Source organism: Hibiscus syriacus, unplaced genomic scaffold, assembly GCF_006381635.1.
Source record: "Hibiscus syriacus cultivar Baekdansim isolate YM2019G1 unplaced genomic scaffold, ASM638163v2 tig00110548_pilon, whole genome shotgun sequence".
Classification (NCBI taxonomy): domain Eukaryota; kingdom Viridiplantae; phylum Streptophyta; class Magnoliopsida; order Malvales; family Malvaceae; genus Hibiscus; species Hibiscus syriacus.
Window position 1 is genome coordinate 917,617 of NW_024062775.1, and position 19,168 is coordinate 936,784.

Here is a 19,168-nt window from a genome sequence, read left to right on the forward strand (position 1 = left end):
ACAAAATAACATCCTATAGTAAGGAGACTATTTGTGTACTTTACCCAAATTAAATCACCAACGGATTATTGGTTAGAGGTTAATCCAAATTATCACAAAGACAATCATTTCGTAATTTGTCGAAGAGTGGAGGGAAAAGAGGGTTCACCTCAAAAGGGAAAAAGATTTAAAATGAATATTATTAAGGTATTTTATAATGATTTTTAGGTTGCGTTTAGTTCGTTGTAATTTCTTGGAATTAGGTGGAATTAGAATCTAATTCAATTGTTTTTTCATGTTTGATTCAAGTTTTCAAAAGGGTAATTGAAATCCAATTCCATCAAGGGAGGGAAAGTAAATTTCATTCATAATATGATGAAATTGAAATCCTTTGGAGGAGTGAATGTGAATTTGACCATACTACCCTCATCAATCTTTTGGTATTCGGGTTAGATTTTTAAAAAAAATTTCTGGATCATGTCGGATTTTTTTAAAAAAATTCGGGTTCGAGTCGGGTTTCTTAGGTTTGATATTTGGGTCAGATTTTTTTAAGTGTGATATTCAGGTCAGGTCGGGCCGAGTTTTTTAAGTTTGATATTCGTTTCAGGTTCGGGTCAGGTTTTTTTAAGTGTGATATTCGGGTCGGGTTTAGGGTGAAAAATACCCACTTGACCCGAAAAAAATATATAATTTTACCTTATATATTTAGAAATAATTATAATAATATCCCTCTATATATAATTTTTTACAATTAAATCATTGTTTTTATTGAATAAAAATAATTTTTTTATTATAGAGTGCGGAAAGAAGCAAGCAGCAGAAGATTCAATCCCGACTTATGAAGTGGCTCTACTGTTCTCACTCTCACCTGCCACCGCCGCCGCCAGCAGTCTCCTCCTTCTCTTCCCTTCAGCATATTGCTTCTTCTCAACCCAAAGGTACGTAGGTTTCTTCCACAACCAAACTTTCTGCAATGGATAGACTTCTCTGAATATCTACTTGTTTCTAATTAAATTAAAGCTACAATGCATTCATCTTTTCGGCATTTCATCTTCTTGAGAGGCAGGTTTTGCATTATTCAGTTATTTCTTGTTTGCTGATGTTTTGTTTTGTTCCGGGTTTCGCTTTCATCCGTTTTTCTTTGTTCTTCGAATATTTGTGAAGCTATCAGTTTTTCCTCTGCTTTAATAAAATTTTGTTCTTTCTAGGTTTTGATTAGTCGAGCTGTTTGGATTGACTTATGGGGGAATGAATAACGTTTTATCCTAAGCCATTAATTTTTCATCAATAATATCATTTCCATTCTGAATCAACCATTGTAGGACAATGACACGAAAAGGTAACCAAAATGGACCAATTTAATTATTTTAAAAAAACATTTCAGAGTATCCTCATCTGACCTTTTTTTGCCTCCTAGTCCCTTAAAATTTACTCGAAGCAATGTTAGTTTATGCCAATATTAGAAAATCATTCATTTAGTTTGAACTTTGAAGAAATTAGAAGGCAATGCTTGCCCTATTCCGCCCCCCTCTCTCTCAACCCCTTTATATTTAAGCCTATTGCGTGTTTATTAAAAAGAGTTTTTTTAATGTTGGAAAAGATGTATGAACGTGTTTCTGATACTCTTTCAGTGATCTCCCATTTCTAGTGCCGGATTGCCGTCTCATTGTTTATGCTCTTCCTTAATCCTTGAAAATTGACACAGAGAACTTGTACTAAGTCCATTGGTTTAATTTCCTGATTCTTATTGTATGTGGTTTGGCTTTTATAGGTATTTCAAAGGTTATTCTAAAGAAGGGAAAGATACAAGTTTTTAAGGATGGAAGCCTGATGGTTTATAGTGGAGCAGTTGATAGAATAATCTGTAGACCACCACCCAAGACCGGAGATATTGTGCTGGTAGCAGATGGGACAGAGAAACCTATTGGATGGGGCTTGTATAATTCAGTTTCCATGTTCTGTGTTCGACTCATGCGGCTAGAAGAGGAAGCAACAAGGTAGTTATTCAAAGAAGGGCAGGGTTTTGCAGTTAGGTTTTACTTATTCCGTAGCGTGATTAACTTAAATTATTTCATATAGAGATCCTTCTTGTGCATTGGACATGGAGAAGCTTCTTGTAACAAGAATCAATGCAGCTATAGAGTTACGCCGTGGAGTAGGGCTTCCTCCAACCACTATAAATGCATATCGTCTTATCAATAGTGAAGGAGACAGGTAACTTTGGATTATATTTGTTGGTTCAAGATTATAGGAGAATGATATTTAATATAATGTTGTTGGTGAATGGTGACAAACATATGCATGCACAATGGATGCACAGATAAATTTTCTTTTGTCCAACTTAACTGAATAATGTCAGTTCGGTCGGTTAAATCAGTTTTGCAAATTTTTCTCTCTCCTACTTTTCTTAATTTACCATATATTCTGAGGATCAAACTTCTATACCAATGTCCAGTGTAAGTGTTAGACATGAGTACTTCAAGAAAAATGAAGATTCAAAGGAATATAGAGATACGAACCACTATTCCTTTCAATTCATTTTTTATCCCTACTAAACTTTCTCTGGAGGCTTAACTTCTTATTTGCAAATTGGATGTTTCTTCTTCACTGTAGATTGTCAGGATTAATTGTCGATGCCTTTGGAGATTTAGCAGTGGTAGCATCATCTGCTGCTTGGGTTGAAAAGTACAAATCACAAGTTGAAGCATGCATCAGTAGGATTGATGAGATCAATCACATACATTGGAAACCTTCTGTTGAAATTTTAAATGAAGAAGGTTTGGATGCAGCAGATCTTAAGGAATTGCATCCATCCACTTGTCCCCAGAGAACAAAGGTAGAAATCCCTTGAATATAATAAGTTTCTGTCTTTCTGATGCACATTCTTCATCCACTCTCATGAAAGACTGTGAAGTCTGAGCTTGAAGTTATGTTTTCATACCAAGAAAACTCTCCATGTACTTCTGTCCTAGCTAATAAATAATATACTTCATTTAATTATGACTGATGTCGTGATCGATTGACAAATAAGGATTGTTCTCTTTGTATGTATTCCAATTGACTGCTACTGCCATACAATGATTGCAATCACAAACTAATGGTTTGTCATCCATTGAGTTATCTATTTGATTCCTTTGATGTTGTTGTATACTTTATCTGAAAGAAGCTTTCCTCATTTGAATGTCCCATGCCATGCATAAGAAATAGCTGGAGGCTGGAGCCTATGTGAGGAAATTGTTTATAGAATTATTTTTTTAGGCTAGATCCCTGCAGCATTAATTATTTGTTTGTTGTGTATTAGTACTATGGCACCTCATGAAATTTCAAAATAGTTTTTCTACTTATTTCAAAACACCAGTTTAACTTCTATATTAACCTTTTTATTGACATAAATTTGCACTTGTAGATTTTCTGAATGTTCTCATTTGAGGATTCTCCTTCCCGGATTGCATATCTCATTTATAAAATGAAGACTATTATTAGTTTTCGTTCTCTCTCATTTGTTGAAAAGCCGTTTTCTTGATAAGTAACTATGGTCACCCTTCTACTTTGGGTTTTTGAAATGCTTCATACTGCTCTGTATCTGTGAACTTTTGCTTTGCTGCCCCATTTAACATGAGTCTTACAAGGCATCATGTTAAATTTTGTATGTCAGGTTAGAAAATGGAATATCTTATGCAATCTCATTGGAGGGTCAAAAGACAGGAGTTTATGCTGATCGGCGTGAAAATCGAATCGAATGTTCTTATCAACGATTTCACATGGACAGAGAGTTATTGATGTTTGCTGCTACAGTGGTGGTTTTGCCCTAAATGCTGCAAAAGGAGGTGCTATGAGTATTACCGGTACATACTGCTAAAACTTTTAATGCCTACATGCACTGTTAATAGTTCTGGCTAAATAAGAGTTGCCATGGATGCTTGGCATGTTTAAAATTACCATTATTAATGTTGTAATGTTGAGTTATGCATATATTTTGGAGTAATTTTCTCAAGGAGTTTCTAGAAATATTGCAGCCAACAAGTAATGGTGAAAGGGCATTAGAAATTTGTAAGGTAGAACAATCATAACCTAGTATTATTGGATTCAATTCAATACAGGTGGGAATGTACTTTATTACTCAAATTTGGTCATTTCCCTACTTGAAATCATGTATTAAATCCTGTAGTGCCAAAATTCATTCATAGACTTTAGGTTTTGCCCCTTTTCTTTGCCTAATAGCTGAAGTTCATTGGAAGAAGACGACAATAAGTTAGGAGTTGCGGAAGAATGTTCTTTATAGCAGAATCCATCTTGTTGGGAATCAAAGTTTAGCTAAGTTGAATTGAGTTAGTGGATACTATAGGAGTTTTGACCTTAAGTTGCTTCGAGTTTTAATTATCTCGATATACCTTCTCAGAAAGCTTATCTAAGTAGATAATTAAAAACTTGTTCTCAATAATCATAGATATTTCCAGGGACTATTTATGTGATTCTCTCTGATACTCTTTTAGGTGTTGATACCTCGTTGCCGGTGCTAGAGCTAGCCAGAGAAAATATTGTTCTTAACAACATGGACCCTGGAAAGACATCCTTTTTGAGAGAAGATGCAACTGTATTTATGAGGAGTGCTGAATCATGGGATATAGTTGTTCTTGATCCTCCAAAACTTGCACCAAGCAGAAAGGTATTATCTATATTTATCATTTAGCACAATCTAATATCCCTTTAGATAACATCGGAAGGTGACCTGAATTCTGGTTTACATGTTCATGCACATTCATTCTGACAGACTAATCTGTATGCATTATTGTTGGGTTGATTAATTTACCATCTACATATGCTATCTGTAATATCGTAATATTGTACAGATATCATCTAGTGCATGAGTAGCTCAATAGATTCTTAATTATTAATTTCGAAAGGAATTAAATCAATCTTTTCTTTGCCCTTTTTTCCCGATTTAATAAATGAAGAAGAATATGCTTTATTTTCACTTCAGTCACACAAATGAATGTGTAACACTTCTCATGCATCTCGATTCTGACAGCTCTCATATATGGAAATTAAGCTGTGACTGACTGTAGGATGTAGCCCTTGCTGCGACATACTTGCTTTTATATTTGTCTCTGGGATGCTAATAATACCCAGGTTCTCCAAAGTGCTTCAGGCATGTACAGAAAGCTAAACTCATTAGCTATGAAAATAACTAGAAGAGGTGGCCTTCTCATGACCTGCTCTTGTTCAGGAGCAATGACTCAAAATGGGATGTTCTTGCGTACACTTCAGGTAAGTGATTTTTCTGTATCCTGTTCTTTCTGCGACTATTCTCATTGCCTTATTAGTATGTTACTGATACCTTAAAAATGCACTTTCATCCTCTTGAGGATAGGCGATGCAGGTCTTCCGCTTTATCTTTTTCTCTCTACCTTTTTTTCTCTTTTGACCATAACATAAGATCTTTATAAATGAAAATTTCCTTTGTTGCATGGTATCACCGCCTCTAAATTGAATCCAATTTAGTAGCCAGTTCAAAGCAGGTTACAAGAATAGGTAGTCCATGGTAAGAAAATTATTATGGATGAAAAGCTCCTAAATTTCAAATTTGTTCTCTAAAATCAGGGTGCCACTTCTATGGCGGAGAGAAAAATTACAGTCCTAAGGCAGAGTGGAGCCAGTTGTGATCATCCTATTGACCCAGCCTACCCAGAGGGTGCTTATCTTTCGAATATCCTGCTTCGAGTACCGTGACCTTATAATTTTTTTGAAGCATTGCATGATGATGAAGGTGATGATGATTCTGTCCTGTTTGCTGAATAAGAATTCTACTACTACATATGGAGCTGTTGCTGAAATTATACATAGAAATTACCGATAGAAGCTAGGTATGCTATCCCAGGTTCAAATTATAACCATCTTTTTTTTATAAGATTAGAAGGCCTCATTAAAAACCTCCTTCCTGATTAATGGAGCTTGAAAAGAAGCTCCTTAATCATCGGAAGGAGGAAAAGAGCACCTTAGATTTTCATTAAAGAAAATAAGATTACAGCCTAGATAGATGTCTTCGAAATAACCCTTACAACAATCTATAAATCCCACCCGAACAGGAATCAAATGCTAAACTGAAAAAGCAAACAACATAAAAATTAGCCTATTCTAGCCTTTGCTAAAGCATCGGCGTCCATATTAGCTGACCTTGCAACCCAATTTATAAACCCCCCCCCCCAAATATGAGATTGTCAACTATATCACTAACAAAGAATGCATAAACAACTGGGCATGAATTGACATTGTTGATCCAGTCTACTGCAACCCTGCTATCACTCTCAACAATCATCCTATCTTTAACCCTCCCTTGAGCAGACGCATATAATGAAATACCCCTCTGAATAGCTTTAAGTTCCATCATAGTCGGAAGTCCCGGACCAGCTGACTCTTGAAAAGAACCTAGGACTGAACCTGAATGATCCCTCCAAATACCTCCTATACCCGATTTCTTCCAATCACTGCTAACGGCTGCGTCCACATTCAATTTAAAAAAACCCGAAGGGGGAGGTACCCAAGGGATTGAAGAAGACTTCATAGAACTGTAGGGCGAGTAGGAGTCTGCTAATGAAGGATCCATAATCAAGGAATCCTTATGAATAGAAACATCCTTATGCTTAGCTAGGAACCAAGAAGCCAGCCTAACTCGTGATAAGAAAAATAATTCTAACTGATCAAGCTTTCCCCCTTCAAAGACAATAAAATTTCTGGCCTTTCAAATGGTCCAAATGATAGCCCTAGGAATGAAAGTCCAAATAGCATAATTAGATTTCAACTTATCCCAAGCAGTAAGAAAGGTTTTTGCATCAGCAGGAAATACAGAACTAAACCTCCAAAAATTTAAAAATTTGTACCACAAAGACCATGCAACCGAGCATGTAAAGAATAAGTGCGTGGAAGTTTCCTCAACCAATTTACAAAGAGGGCATAAATCATCCTCAATACCTTGAACACCTCTTTTAATCAATTCAGATTTAACAGCTAGCTTACAAAGCACAACCTGCCACATTAAAGATTCACTCTAGGGTACCAAATCTCTCCAAATAATGTTATTCCAGAAGCAAACATCTGATCCTGAAGCACAACTTTTTACAAGAACTGACTGAAAAAACACCATCCCCACTGCATTTCCAAAGTAAAATATCACTGGAATCTTTAGACAAAGAATAGGGAGAGATGATGCTCACCAAGTTATACCATTGTTCAACCTCCCAATCATTTAAATTTCTTCTAACTTGAACATCCCAAACCCATCCAGATGGAAGAAATTCCCCAAACTCACAAAGTTTACCGTATCTATTAGAAGAAATCGAAAACAGTCTAGGAAAAAGAAACTGAAGCGGATAGTCTGCAGCCCAACTATCTTGCCAAAAATGAATAAGCTTACCATTTCTAACATGAAAACTACACAAACTTCAAAACTTAGAGCCAAAGGAGTCTTGTTTGTAATGATTGTTAACCACCGATCTCCAAAGCCAAGAAGATTGAGGAGAAACTTTGCTATCAAACTGTAACCTTGAAAAATCAATGTTGTATTTGCTACAAATAAAATTCCTCCAAACAGAGTGTCTCTCATTTGCAAATCTCCAAGACCATTTCCCTAGCAATGCTCTATTCATACTGGTCAGGTTCCGGACTCCCAGACCACCCTCGTTCTTAGGTTTACACACATCATCCCATTTAACCCAGTGAATCTTTTTTAAACCATTTCCCCCTCCCCTCCCCTTAAAAAATTAGACATGTTCGAGTTGACAGCCTTAAGGATTGAAGCTGGAATCTTGAACATAGACAGGAAATACGTAGGCAGTGAGGACAGGACCGATTTGATCAAAACCAGTCTCCCTGCTAATGAGAGTGTAGCAGCCTTCTAACCCGCTAATTTAGTATGAAAATTCTGCATCACCGGTTCCCAAATAACAGATGCATTCTTAATTGCCCCTAGTGGGAGACCTAGGTAGTTAAAGGGGAAACTCCCAACAGAACAACCAATAGAAGTTGCCCAAGTCTGAACCTCCTCTTGGGAAATATTAATCCCAAACAATATACTTTTCTTAAGGTTAAGTTGCAGCCCTGACATAACCTCAAAAAATTTGAGCACCCTCTTCACATTCATAATCTGTGTTTTCGAAGCTCCATAGAAAATAATTAAATAATCAGCAAACTGTAAATGTGTGAGCTTGAAGGACCCTTCCTCCTTGCCAACTGTCAAACCAGAAAATAGTCCTTCAGAAACAGCTCGCAGTATTAATAAATTCAACAACTCCCCTACTAGATTAAATACCAAAGGTGAGAGTGAACATCCCTGTCTTAGTCCCTTGGCCATCGAAAATTCCTCGGTTGGAGACCCATTGACTAGCACTGAAATGGAGGCAGTAGAGACACATTTCCTGATCCAGCTAATCCAAGTCGAACCAAAACCCATATTTTCCATCACATTGAACAAGATAGGCCAATCAACCGTGTCATAAGCCTTTTTGAAATCTACTTTAAAAACACAACCCTTTAGCCCTTTCTTCCTCCAATAATCAATGCTCTCGTTAGCAATGAGGGAGCAATCCAAAATTTGCCGACCTGGTATAAAAACAAACTGTGATGGGCTGATGATATCTCCCATACAACTTCTAATCCAAGATTACCATTTTAATTGAGTGCAAAATTTCATCAACCCTTCATGATATTGTTCATACTATTTATTATATAGACGTAATTTAATAATTGGACCCAGAAAAGTCGGCTTCTTCTTTGATTCGAAGTTGAATTGTTTTTCATAAATCTCCGGTTAACGGAGAAAATCAATTTGCTAATTGTTCATGAAACGATCTATGTGCAATGAGTTATTTCAATAGAAGTATGTTTTGAATAAAATAATATAGATTCTTATCATTATTATTATTATATCTATAACTGGAATAGTGGAAACTTTAGCTTAACAAATTTTCTTCTATGATTATTTGGATCACAAATGCATAATGAAATATGAAGAATATGAAAGGATGTTGAAAAGTCAAAATTGATGCATTCAAGATTTGGCAGCTGGCGGCTGATTAGGTGATTCAAAATTAGGCACATGATTTGGTTGAAAAGTGGCATGGGAAAATTTTAAATTTAGTCATTGTACTTTAGAGTATTTACAAGATTAGTCTTTAAGCTTCAACTATAAATATCCTAACTCATTTAGCTTCAAAATCATCTCAAATCATTCTAGCTTTCTCCCAATACTAGAGAATTCAGAGAGTTTTCTTGAGAGTTATTTTTTCCTTTTTATCAAGAGAGAATTGTTATTGTTTTCTTCATATTAGATCGAGAGAAGTTGTAATTCATATTTTATCATAGTGAAATTCTTCTATCTTTGCCCGTGATTTTTACTTTATATTATTTAGGGGTTTTTTCACGTAAAATTTGTGTCTTTTTACCTTCATTTTTATTTTCTCAAATTATCAGTTGCGATTTTGCTCTATCTAATAATCGTATTCCGCAACAAGGGAAATTTCGTCTCTAATAAAAAAGAAGTGCACTACATGCCATAAAGATTGAAATGAATGCCACATGATTTGCTAATGGTTGTACATATATATTGAAAATTTTCAAAATCCTTTTTATATTTTTAAAGGATGGGTAAACTATAAATTTTATCTAGTTCAAATTTTTCCAACTTAACTAAAGGTACGGAAAACTAACCCAAAAGCCTGTAGTCATACACCAAGGCAGGAAGTAAAATGACCAACTTTCCCTTCTCACATGTATACAATCATACAAATTATAGAAATGTTGATGTTACAAATGTTATTTTAAAAAAAAAATTATTCGTATAATTATTATATTATCTTAGTTTTATAATTGGTGAAAAGATGTCAGAGGTCTCTGTACTCTTGAAAAAAATCAATGTGGTCCTCGTATTATTTTTCTCTCTCAATGTGGCCCTTTAACTCAGAAAGCAAACCTAATGTGGCCATTTGATCAATTTTTTCGTCGTTGACCGTTACAGTATTGGCGTGTCAGTTCACGGTGCTGACGTGGAGGTCCATGGCGCTGACATGACAATTCATATGTCAAATTTGAGTTACCAATTTAGTCAATCTACCATGTCATTTTTCACATTAATCTGTCACTTTGGACTAACGTGTCAGCATCGTGGATTGCCACGTTAGCATTGTGAACTATTACATCAGCACCGTAACAGTCAACAACGAAAAAAATGTTGGTCAAAGGGCCATATTAGGTTTATTTTCTGAGTTGGAGGGATATATTGAGAGAGAAAATAATACAAGGGTCACATTGATTTTTTTTTAAAGTTCAGGGATCTCTAATGTACTTTTTACCTTTATAATTTAACTTTTAATTCAAAATTTTAATTATATTTCTAATATTAGTTTTTTGAAAGATATATTTCTACAATTAATTCCTAGGGTAATGTAACAACCCCAACCCGTACTCGACCTGGATACGAGTCTGAGATGTCACATTGACTTTTTAAAACAATATTTTTACAAAAACAACATAACATTTGGACTTATATTAAGAAAATACAATAATATACTGTTGAATTATGTTTCATTATAACAAATTTAAGGAAAAAAATGTTTTTATGAATAGTATTATACTATATGAATAGTATCAATATTGTGTAAATAGAACCGTGAACAGTAATGAACAGTGCTACAGTGTATCGATGCTCTGCTATAGTGTACCGATGCATTGCTACAGTAATTTCAGCCCAACATATATAAAACTCATAAAAATTTAAACTTTCATCACTATAAAATTTTCATTTACATAAATATGTTTAAAACATTGCAAAACTCGATCAGAGCATACATAATTTATCGGCTTTGTTTACATGCCAACCTATTTATCACATAACAAGACATATTGTGTAATTTACTTATGATCTGATCTTCAACTGGAGATATGTTGTTCTGCTGAGCTTATATTGGATCTTTCTGCTTTTCTGTACCTACGTGTAAAACGCTTACACGCTAAGTCATAGACTTAGTGAGGCATAATGATAATGTCATAATAATATGAAATGTAATGAAATCACATATTAAATCTATGCAAGTTGCATAATCATGTATCTTACCCATAATCTGATCAAATTAATCATAATGAATTCATATAATAAGTTCACTAGCCCATGATACCATAATGAGAACCTGAGGTATGTGAGTACTGTGAGGTTGTGCACTGTGCTGTCACCACAGCTCGTATAAATTTGCACATAAGTGCCACGTAGAATTGCACCAAAGTGTCGCGTAGAATTACACCGTAGTGCCATATAAAATTGTCCATAAAGACCACATAGAAATTCCTTAAGAATCATATACATATACCAAAGATCAAGTAGGTGTCTCAAAAGATCTCATACATGTTCCAAAGAATACATATATGTCCCGAAGGACCGTGTAGACCATCTACTCTTGGCATGTCAACTATACCTATAGTTATCATCTACATAACATGGGCTTTTACATTTCATTTAGTTTATATCTCAAAGACATATAATTTCCTTACCTTTATCACATGGCTCATATAACTTTTCATGCATATTCACTCAAAACATGTCACATAATGCATATAGTATGAATTCATGTCATGTTTCATAATATGAAATGCATCATGTATCAAAATATTAAATTTAGACTTATCACAAGTCTAGAACTAAATATATTACTATATTCATGCTATGTATATGCACTCATCTATCTCTCTTTGTCTTTCCCTCGATCTATCTTACTTGTCAATTGTTCTGAAACTTGTTTAGGCTCGATATCTACATAAACATAATTTTCGAGGCGATTATCAGAAGTCTAAACCTTATAATTCAATGCTAATAACTTAAACTAATTGAATGAGCTAAAATTCCTATTTTCCTTTAGGAGTGTACCGATACACTCCTGGTGTATCGATACCTAAATCCAATTCGAAATTCCTATGTATCGATACACCCCTTAATGTATCGATGCACCTTCAAAATTGGTCTTAGTGCATCATTACCCATTTATAGTGTATCGATACACCCTGCCCAGATCAGACTTTTTCACCCAAAAAATAACATAAATTTTCATTAAATTTCCTTACATAAACCTCCTTTTATATCACCCAACCCAACTACAATCATTTTAACTAACTTTTATCATTTCAACTTCTTATTATCTCCCATATCTCATCCAAATTCTTAAAACCAAGAATCTTACTAAATTTTCCATGTAATCCAAACTTACTTCTAACACTTATAACTTCTTATTCACACCTATGACAAGTCAATTTTAGTTTCAAATTCAACTTATCAACTCTTTTCCAGAAATTTATTTAGAAACCCTTTCCCTTTAATCTCTTATAACTTCTTTATCTTTTGATTATAAGACAACTTAAACTTAAGTATCACCTAAGGATCATAACCCAACCTTTAATTCAGCAAATAATCAACTAATTAAGAAACTCACATTTGCTTGTATGCTTCACGGTTGGAGAAGAATAAGATGAAGAAGAGAAATCTGGAAACATTTGTTTCCCAAACATGCTCCACGTGGGTTATAAAACACCCACAACAATTATTTAATTATTTTCCTTGTTCAAAGACCCATTTGCCCCTTGACTTCTCCTTTATTTACTAACTCATCCTACACAAAATATTTCAATTAAATCCTCAAACTTTTCAATTTATCTCATTTGTCCACTGAATTTTAAAATCTCTCAATTTGGTCACTAACCCAGTATTGAGGATGTTACAGGTAAAATACAAAAATGGTCATTGTTTATAGGGTATTGTTTTGTTGAGTCCCTCCATTATTAAAAATCACAAAATAATCCTCTGACTATAAAGTGTTGCTTTGTTGAGTTTATCAACTATTAAAAGTTACAAAATAGTCACCTGACTATTCATATGTTCCAAACTTGTCATTTTTCGTTAAAAATTTGATGATCGCTTAAGTTGAACCTGTTAACTGATATATGATAAAATTGATGTCTATTGGTATCGTCGTTGCGTATAAACATTGGTTCAATGACATAATATTTCAAGCGTTGGTTTGACAACATAATGTAAACAGAGAATTGATCCATAAAATATAACTCAAATAGTTCTAGGATCAGATTTTATCATATCCCAATAAGCATGTTAACGTCCAGCTCAGACAACCACCAATTTTTTTTAAAAAAAGGTCGTGTTTGGAACATATGAATAGTCGACAATGGTAGATTCAGAAATATTTTTAGGGAGGACACATATGTATTGATAATAAATTTTTTTAGTATGGGGTAGGCACTAATAAAATTCCAGGGTGGGAACCATCAACAAATTAAAAAAAAAGATAAAGAAACTCAGAGTTCAAGGTGGGCACGTGCTCACCCTAAAGTATACATGCTAGTGATAGTCAAGTGAGTATTTTGTGACTTTTAATAGTCGGGAGCAGGGATTTAAATAACGTTCGCGACCGCGTCGTGTTTATCGCTGTTGCGAACATAACAGATGCTATCGTGGTCATTGCAGATGTCGCGATCGTGAATTTTTTAAATTTCACACAACTTATCCTAAAACATAATAATTATAATTGTAATCGTAATCGTAATCGTAATCGTAATCGTAATCGTAATCGTAATCGTAATCGTAATCGTAATCGTAATCGTAATCGTAATCGTAATCGTAATCGTAATCGTAATCGTAATCGTAATCGTAATCGTAATCGTAATCGTAATCGTAATCGTAATCGTAATCGTAATCGTACGTAATCGTAATCGTAATCGTAATCGTAATCGTATCGTAATCGTAATCGTAATCGTAATCGTAATCGTAATCGTAATCGTAATCGTAATCGTAATCGTATCGTAATCGTAATCGTAATCGTATCGTAATCGTAATCGTAATCGTAATCGTAATCGTAATCGTAATCGTAATCGTAATCGTAATCGTAATCGTAATCGTAATCGTAATCGTAATCGTAATCGTAATCGTAATCGTAATCGTAATCGTATCGTAATCGTAATCGTAATCGTAATCGTAATCGTATCGTAATCGTAATCGTAATCGTAATCGTAATCGTAATCGTAATCGTAATCGTAATCGTAATCGTAATCGTAATCGTAATCGTAATCGTAATCGTAATCGTAATCGTAATCGTAATCGTAATCGTAATCGTAATCGTAATCGTAATCGTAATCGTAATCGTAATCGTAATCGTAATCGTAATCGTAATCGTAATCGTAATCGTAATCGTAATCGTAATCGTAATCGTAATCGTAATCGTAATCGTAATCGTAATCGTAATCGTAATCGTAATCGTAATCGTAATCGTAATCGTAATCGTAATCGTAATCGTAACGTAATCGTAATCGTAATCGTAATCGTAATCGTAATCGTAATCGTAATCGTAATCGTAATCGTCGTAATCGTAATCGAATCGTAATCGTAATCGTAATCGTAATCGTAATCGTAATCGTAATCGTAATCGTATCGTAATCGTAATCGTAATCGTAATCGTAATCGTAATCGTAATCGTAATCGTAATCGTAATCGTAATCGTAATCGTAATCGTAATCGTAATCGTAATCGTAATCGTAATCGTAATCGTAATCGTAATCGTAATAATCGTAATCGTAATCGTAATCGTAATCGTATCGTAATCGTAATCGTAATCGTAATCGTAATCGTAATCGTAATCGTAATCGTAATCGTAATCGTAATCTAATCGTAATCGTAATCGTAATCGTAATCGTAATCGTAATCGTAATCGTAATCGTAATCGTAATCGTAATCGTAATCTAATCGTAATCGTAATCGTAATCGTAATCGTAATCGTAATCGTAATCGTAATCGTATCGTAATCGTAATCGTAATCGTAATCGTAATCGTAATCGTAATCGTAATCGTAATCGTAATCGTAATCGTAATCGTAATCGTAATCGTAATCGTAATCGTAATCGTAATCGTAATCGTAATCGTAATCGTAATCGTAATCGTAATCGTAATCGTATCGTAATCGTAATCGTAATCGTAATCGTAATCGTAATCGTAATCGTAATCGTAATCGTAATCGTAATCGTAATCGTAATCGTAATCGTAATCGTAATCGTAATCGTAATCGTAATCGTAATCGTAATCGTAATCGTAATCGTAATCGTAATCGTATCGTAATCGTAATCGTAATCGTAATCGTAATCGTAATCGTAATCGTAATCGTAATTAATCGTAATCGTAATCGTAATCGTAATCGTAATCGTAATCGTAATCGTAATCGTAATCGTAATCGTAATCGTAATCGTAATCGTAATCGTAATCGTAATCGTAATCGTACGTAATCGTAATCGTAATCGTAATCGTAATCGTAATCGTAATCGTAATCGTAATCGTAATCGTAATCGTAATCGTATCGTAATCGTAATCGTAATCGTAATCGTAATCGTAATCGTAATCGTAATGTAACGTAATCGTAATCGTAATCGTAATCGTAATCGTAATCGTAATCGTAATCGTAATCGTAATCGTAATCGTAATCGTAATCGTAATCGTAATCGTAATCGTAATCGTAATCGTAATCGTAATCGTAATCGTAATCGTAATCGTAATCGTAATCGTAATCGTAATCGTAATCGTAATCGTAATCGTAATCGTCGTAATCGTAATCGTATCGTAATCGTAATCGTAATCGTAATCGTAATCGTAATCGTAATCGTAATCGTAATCGTAATCGTAATCGTAATCGTAATCGTAATCGTAATCGTAATCGTAATCGTAATCGTAATCGTAATCGTCGTATCGTAATCGTAATCGTAATCGTAATCGTACGTATCGTAATAAAGTAATCTAATAAGTAATAAAAGGTGGAAGGAAGAGATGGCAAATAATTCCACCCTTTAAAAACATACTTTCTAATTTATTTAAAAAATTAAAAAAGGAAAATTGAGGGGTTGATGTGGGACGGCCCAAAACAATCTTTAATACTCTCTAGGAATTAGAAAATTCTAGGAGCTTTTCTTATGTGAGTTTCTCCCAAGTCTCAAATCCCATCCAAACTTCCAACTCCAACCTGAAAGCTCCATTCACCGGTGACCCTCAAGCTTCTCGGTTACCCACGAGAAAGGTGAGTTCTCATATTTTTTTTTCTTTTTTTTTGAATCATCCTATTTTTTGTTGTGTTCGAATTCCCTTCTCTCTCTTTTTCTCTTTCAAACCCGTTTTGATAGATTGATTTGGTGTAACAGAAAATAACGGGAATAGTGAGTCGTAATCTCCACGAATGGACGTTACCCTTTAAGTTGTGGCCATTGCCAGCCACTATCGGTGTGATTCCACGTTCACACTATTATTTCTGACAATATCGACTTCGAATGGTGGCGTAATCGCGAAATAGCGGCTGCTATAGCATTAGCGGTCCGCTATTTGAGACCCTGGTCGGGAAACTCAACAAAATAGTACCTTATTATCAATAGACCATTTTGTAACTTTTAATAGGGACTCAATGACACATCACTATATAATCGGGAGACCATTTGTGTATTTTACCTTAATTCCTAATACTAGTTCTTTGAAAACTTAAAAAAATATAAATTTTAAAGAATAAATTTAGAGAAAATCGCCTCAGTGACCAAAAATGCCTTATAATATACGATTTTAACCAACTTTTTTTTGGATTTGCCAAAATGACCAACAAAATCGCAACGCGAAATAAAAATCGCAACGCAATCCCCAGAATCGCAAATCAGTTTCCAAAATCGCAACGCGATTCTTGGAAATCGCAATGCGATAGTACAAATTCGCATTGCGATTTTACAGAATCGCAACGCGAATATGAAAATCGCAACGCGAACACATAAATCGCAACGCGTATCCGTAAATCGCAACGTGTATCCGTAAATCGCAACGCGTATCCGTAAATCGCAATGCGTATCCGTATATCGCAACGCGTATTCGTAAATCGCAACGATAATCCGTAAATCGCAACGAGAATCTGTAAATCGCAACGATAATCCGTAAATCGCAACGAGAATCTGTAAATCACAACACTGAAATTTTGGGACTCATTCCATCTCCATCTATCACTCTCCGGCGACATCCGTTCCTATATCCAACGACATCCTTCCCAATCCGGCAACAGGTTTAGTTTCGCAGCTCGTCTGTTAGTAAATTAATTTACAACCATGAAATCATCTAATGTTGATCATGTTTGGATAGATTGTGTTTTGGAGGGTCATGGGATAATGTTCATGGTGTTTTACAATATATGCCTTTACCCATGAATCTTCACTAAAATTGTCTTTACAAAAGTTAACTTATGAAACTCTAATGCTACGTTTCAAATAAATTGAATTTAGAGCCCCTAAGTGGATTTAGCTATCTTATCAGAGAAATGGTAAAGTTTATTTGTTAACGACAATGAAGATGTTGAACGATTCATTGCTTACATTAGTGTTTCACAAGATGATGTTACATTGTATGTTGTTGAACCTAGAAGTAGTATTGTTGGGTCGTAGCGGGTAGTAATCAACTAAGTTTTTCTCAAAACCCACAACCTTTCTCTAATCCAAATCCCAATCAACTTCAGCACCAAATTCCGGTTTTCGTATTGACCAGTTAGACGATGATGACAACAGAAAAAATTGGAGTACTAGTCAGTATTCGAAATTGGTCTTGGTCAATATCGGACTTTGATATTGGTCAATACACGGATTTTGATGATGTTTCAGAAGAAGAAACAGACCCTGCGTGTAATGATTTTGATATTGGTCAATACCCAAATTTTGATGATGAAACAGCCGTTGCCGAAGAATGTATGTTGATGATAATGAGGAGGAAGTTACGACTGTGAATGAACATGTTGAACATCCATTCTGTAATTCATATAATCCTGAAGAAGAAAAAGAAGAAGAAAAGTCCCCGAAGAAAGGAAAATGCCACGGGCGTATAACTGGAATATGCCAGAATACTTCAGATACCGGAGAAGATTGGTAAAGAAAGCAGTTGATTGTTACACAAAAGTTATTGTATCAAGAAATATGATTGTTTTGATACAAAGGAAGACTTGAAGATAGCTTTGTATACGAAATGTGTGGAAGATGGCTATCAACTAAAAGTTAACAAATCAAGCAAAGATCGTTTCGAAACAAGGTGTATGATTGACAAAATGTACGTGGCGTATGATTGCAAAGAGAAAAGATTGCGAAATGTTTCAAGTTAGGACTTTTATTGAAAACATACATGTCAAGAACCCAAGTTTTTCCTCACCATAGACAGGCAACAAAAAGGTGTTGGGTGGTTTTCTGGCTGAGTTAATGTTTTGAATGGCAGGGTATATCGGGGACATGAAATTATGACTGACATGAATGCTCGGTTCAAGATTAGTATATCATATTCTCAAGCTTGGAGAGCCAAATGTTATGCCTTGGAATTGTTGAGGGGGTCGCCAGAAGCTCGTTGCCCAACTGCCGGTTTATTGTCACAATTTAAAGCTAAAAAATCCTGGGTCGGTAACTCATACAAACAGATAGAGATGGACGCTTTGAGTTGCTGTTTATCGCCATTAGTGCTACGGTTAGTAAATCAATATAATTTTGTTGACTCATTTTTGTTAGTTACATGCATTTCACATTTAAATGATTATATTTCTTGTGTATATTATTTTGTAGATTCGTTTTATTACTTGCATGCCCAGTATTATAGTTGACGGAGCACATTTGAAAGGTCGATACCTTGGAGTAAACTTATTAGCAGTAGCCATGGATGCTAACAATGGGATATTGCCAAAGCTTACGGGTTGGCAAATCTGAAACCTCTGATTCATGGACATGGTTTATGGGGCATCTTAGGGATTGCATAGTCCTATTAGCAATCTGACAATCATATCCGATAGGGCAAACTCAATTGAAACGCTGTTAGAAGGTGTTTCCCAGATGCTTTTCATGGACTTTGTGGTGTTCATTGTATAGAAATCTAAAATCAAGGTCTGCTGGTATAAAAAAGCACAAATGGACATACTGGAAGGCTGTAAAAGCTTATCGGGAAGTGATTTCAATAAGCATATAAATTGTTTAAGACGTGTTTTGCCTCAGTGTGCTCAACACTAGAAGATGTCGGGTTTGAAAGATGGTCAAGAGTACATCAACTTGGAGAAGATGGTTTCATGACGTCTAATAGTGCAGAATCAATCAACGCTCTAAGTCGTCATCCCGGAAA

The 19,168-nt window shown here is 34.9% G+C and overlaps 2 protein-coding genes across 4 annotated transcripts; both read left to right on the plus strand.

Moving 5' to 3' along the window:
- Window positions 1-781: 781 nt before the first annotated feature.
- Window positions 782-3,714, plus strand: LOC120131075 (ribosomal RNA large subunit methyltransferase I-like). Its single transcript, XM_039148175.1, has 5 exons — window positions 782-917; window positions 1,751-1,976; window positions 2,059-2,193; window positions 2,593-2,815; window positions 3,635-3,714. The coding sequence occupies exons 1-5, from the start codon at window positions 818-820 to the stop codon at window positions 3,695-3,697; spliced, it is 747 nt and encodes a 248-aa protein (XP_039004106.1). The 5' UTR covers window positions 782-817; the 3' UTR covers window positions 3,698-3,714.
- Window positions 3,675-5,403, plus strand: LOC120131076 (ribosomal RNA large subunit methyltransferase I-like). 3 transcript variants are annotated; one of them, XM_039148176.1, is made up of 3 exons: window positions 3,675-3,824; window positions 4,473-4,645; window positions 5,110-5,403. In XM_039148176.1, the coding sequence occupies exons 1-3, from the start codon at window positions 3,719-3,721 to the stop codon at window positions 5,320-5,322; spliced, it is 492 nt and encodes a 163-aa protein (XP_039004107.1). In that variant the 5' UTR covers window positions 3,675-3,718; the 3' UTR covers window positions 5,323-5,403. The 3 variants fall into 3 exon arrangements, with proteins under 3 accessions (XP_039004107.1, XP_039004108.1, XP_039004109.1); XM_039148177.1 differs by having other exon boundaries at window positions 5,121-5,403; XM_039148178.1 differs by having other exon boundaries at window positions 5,129-5,403.
- Window positions 5,404-19,168: the final 13,765 nt, after the last annotated feature.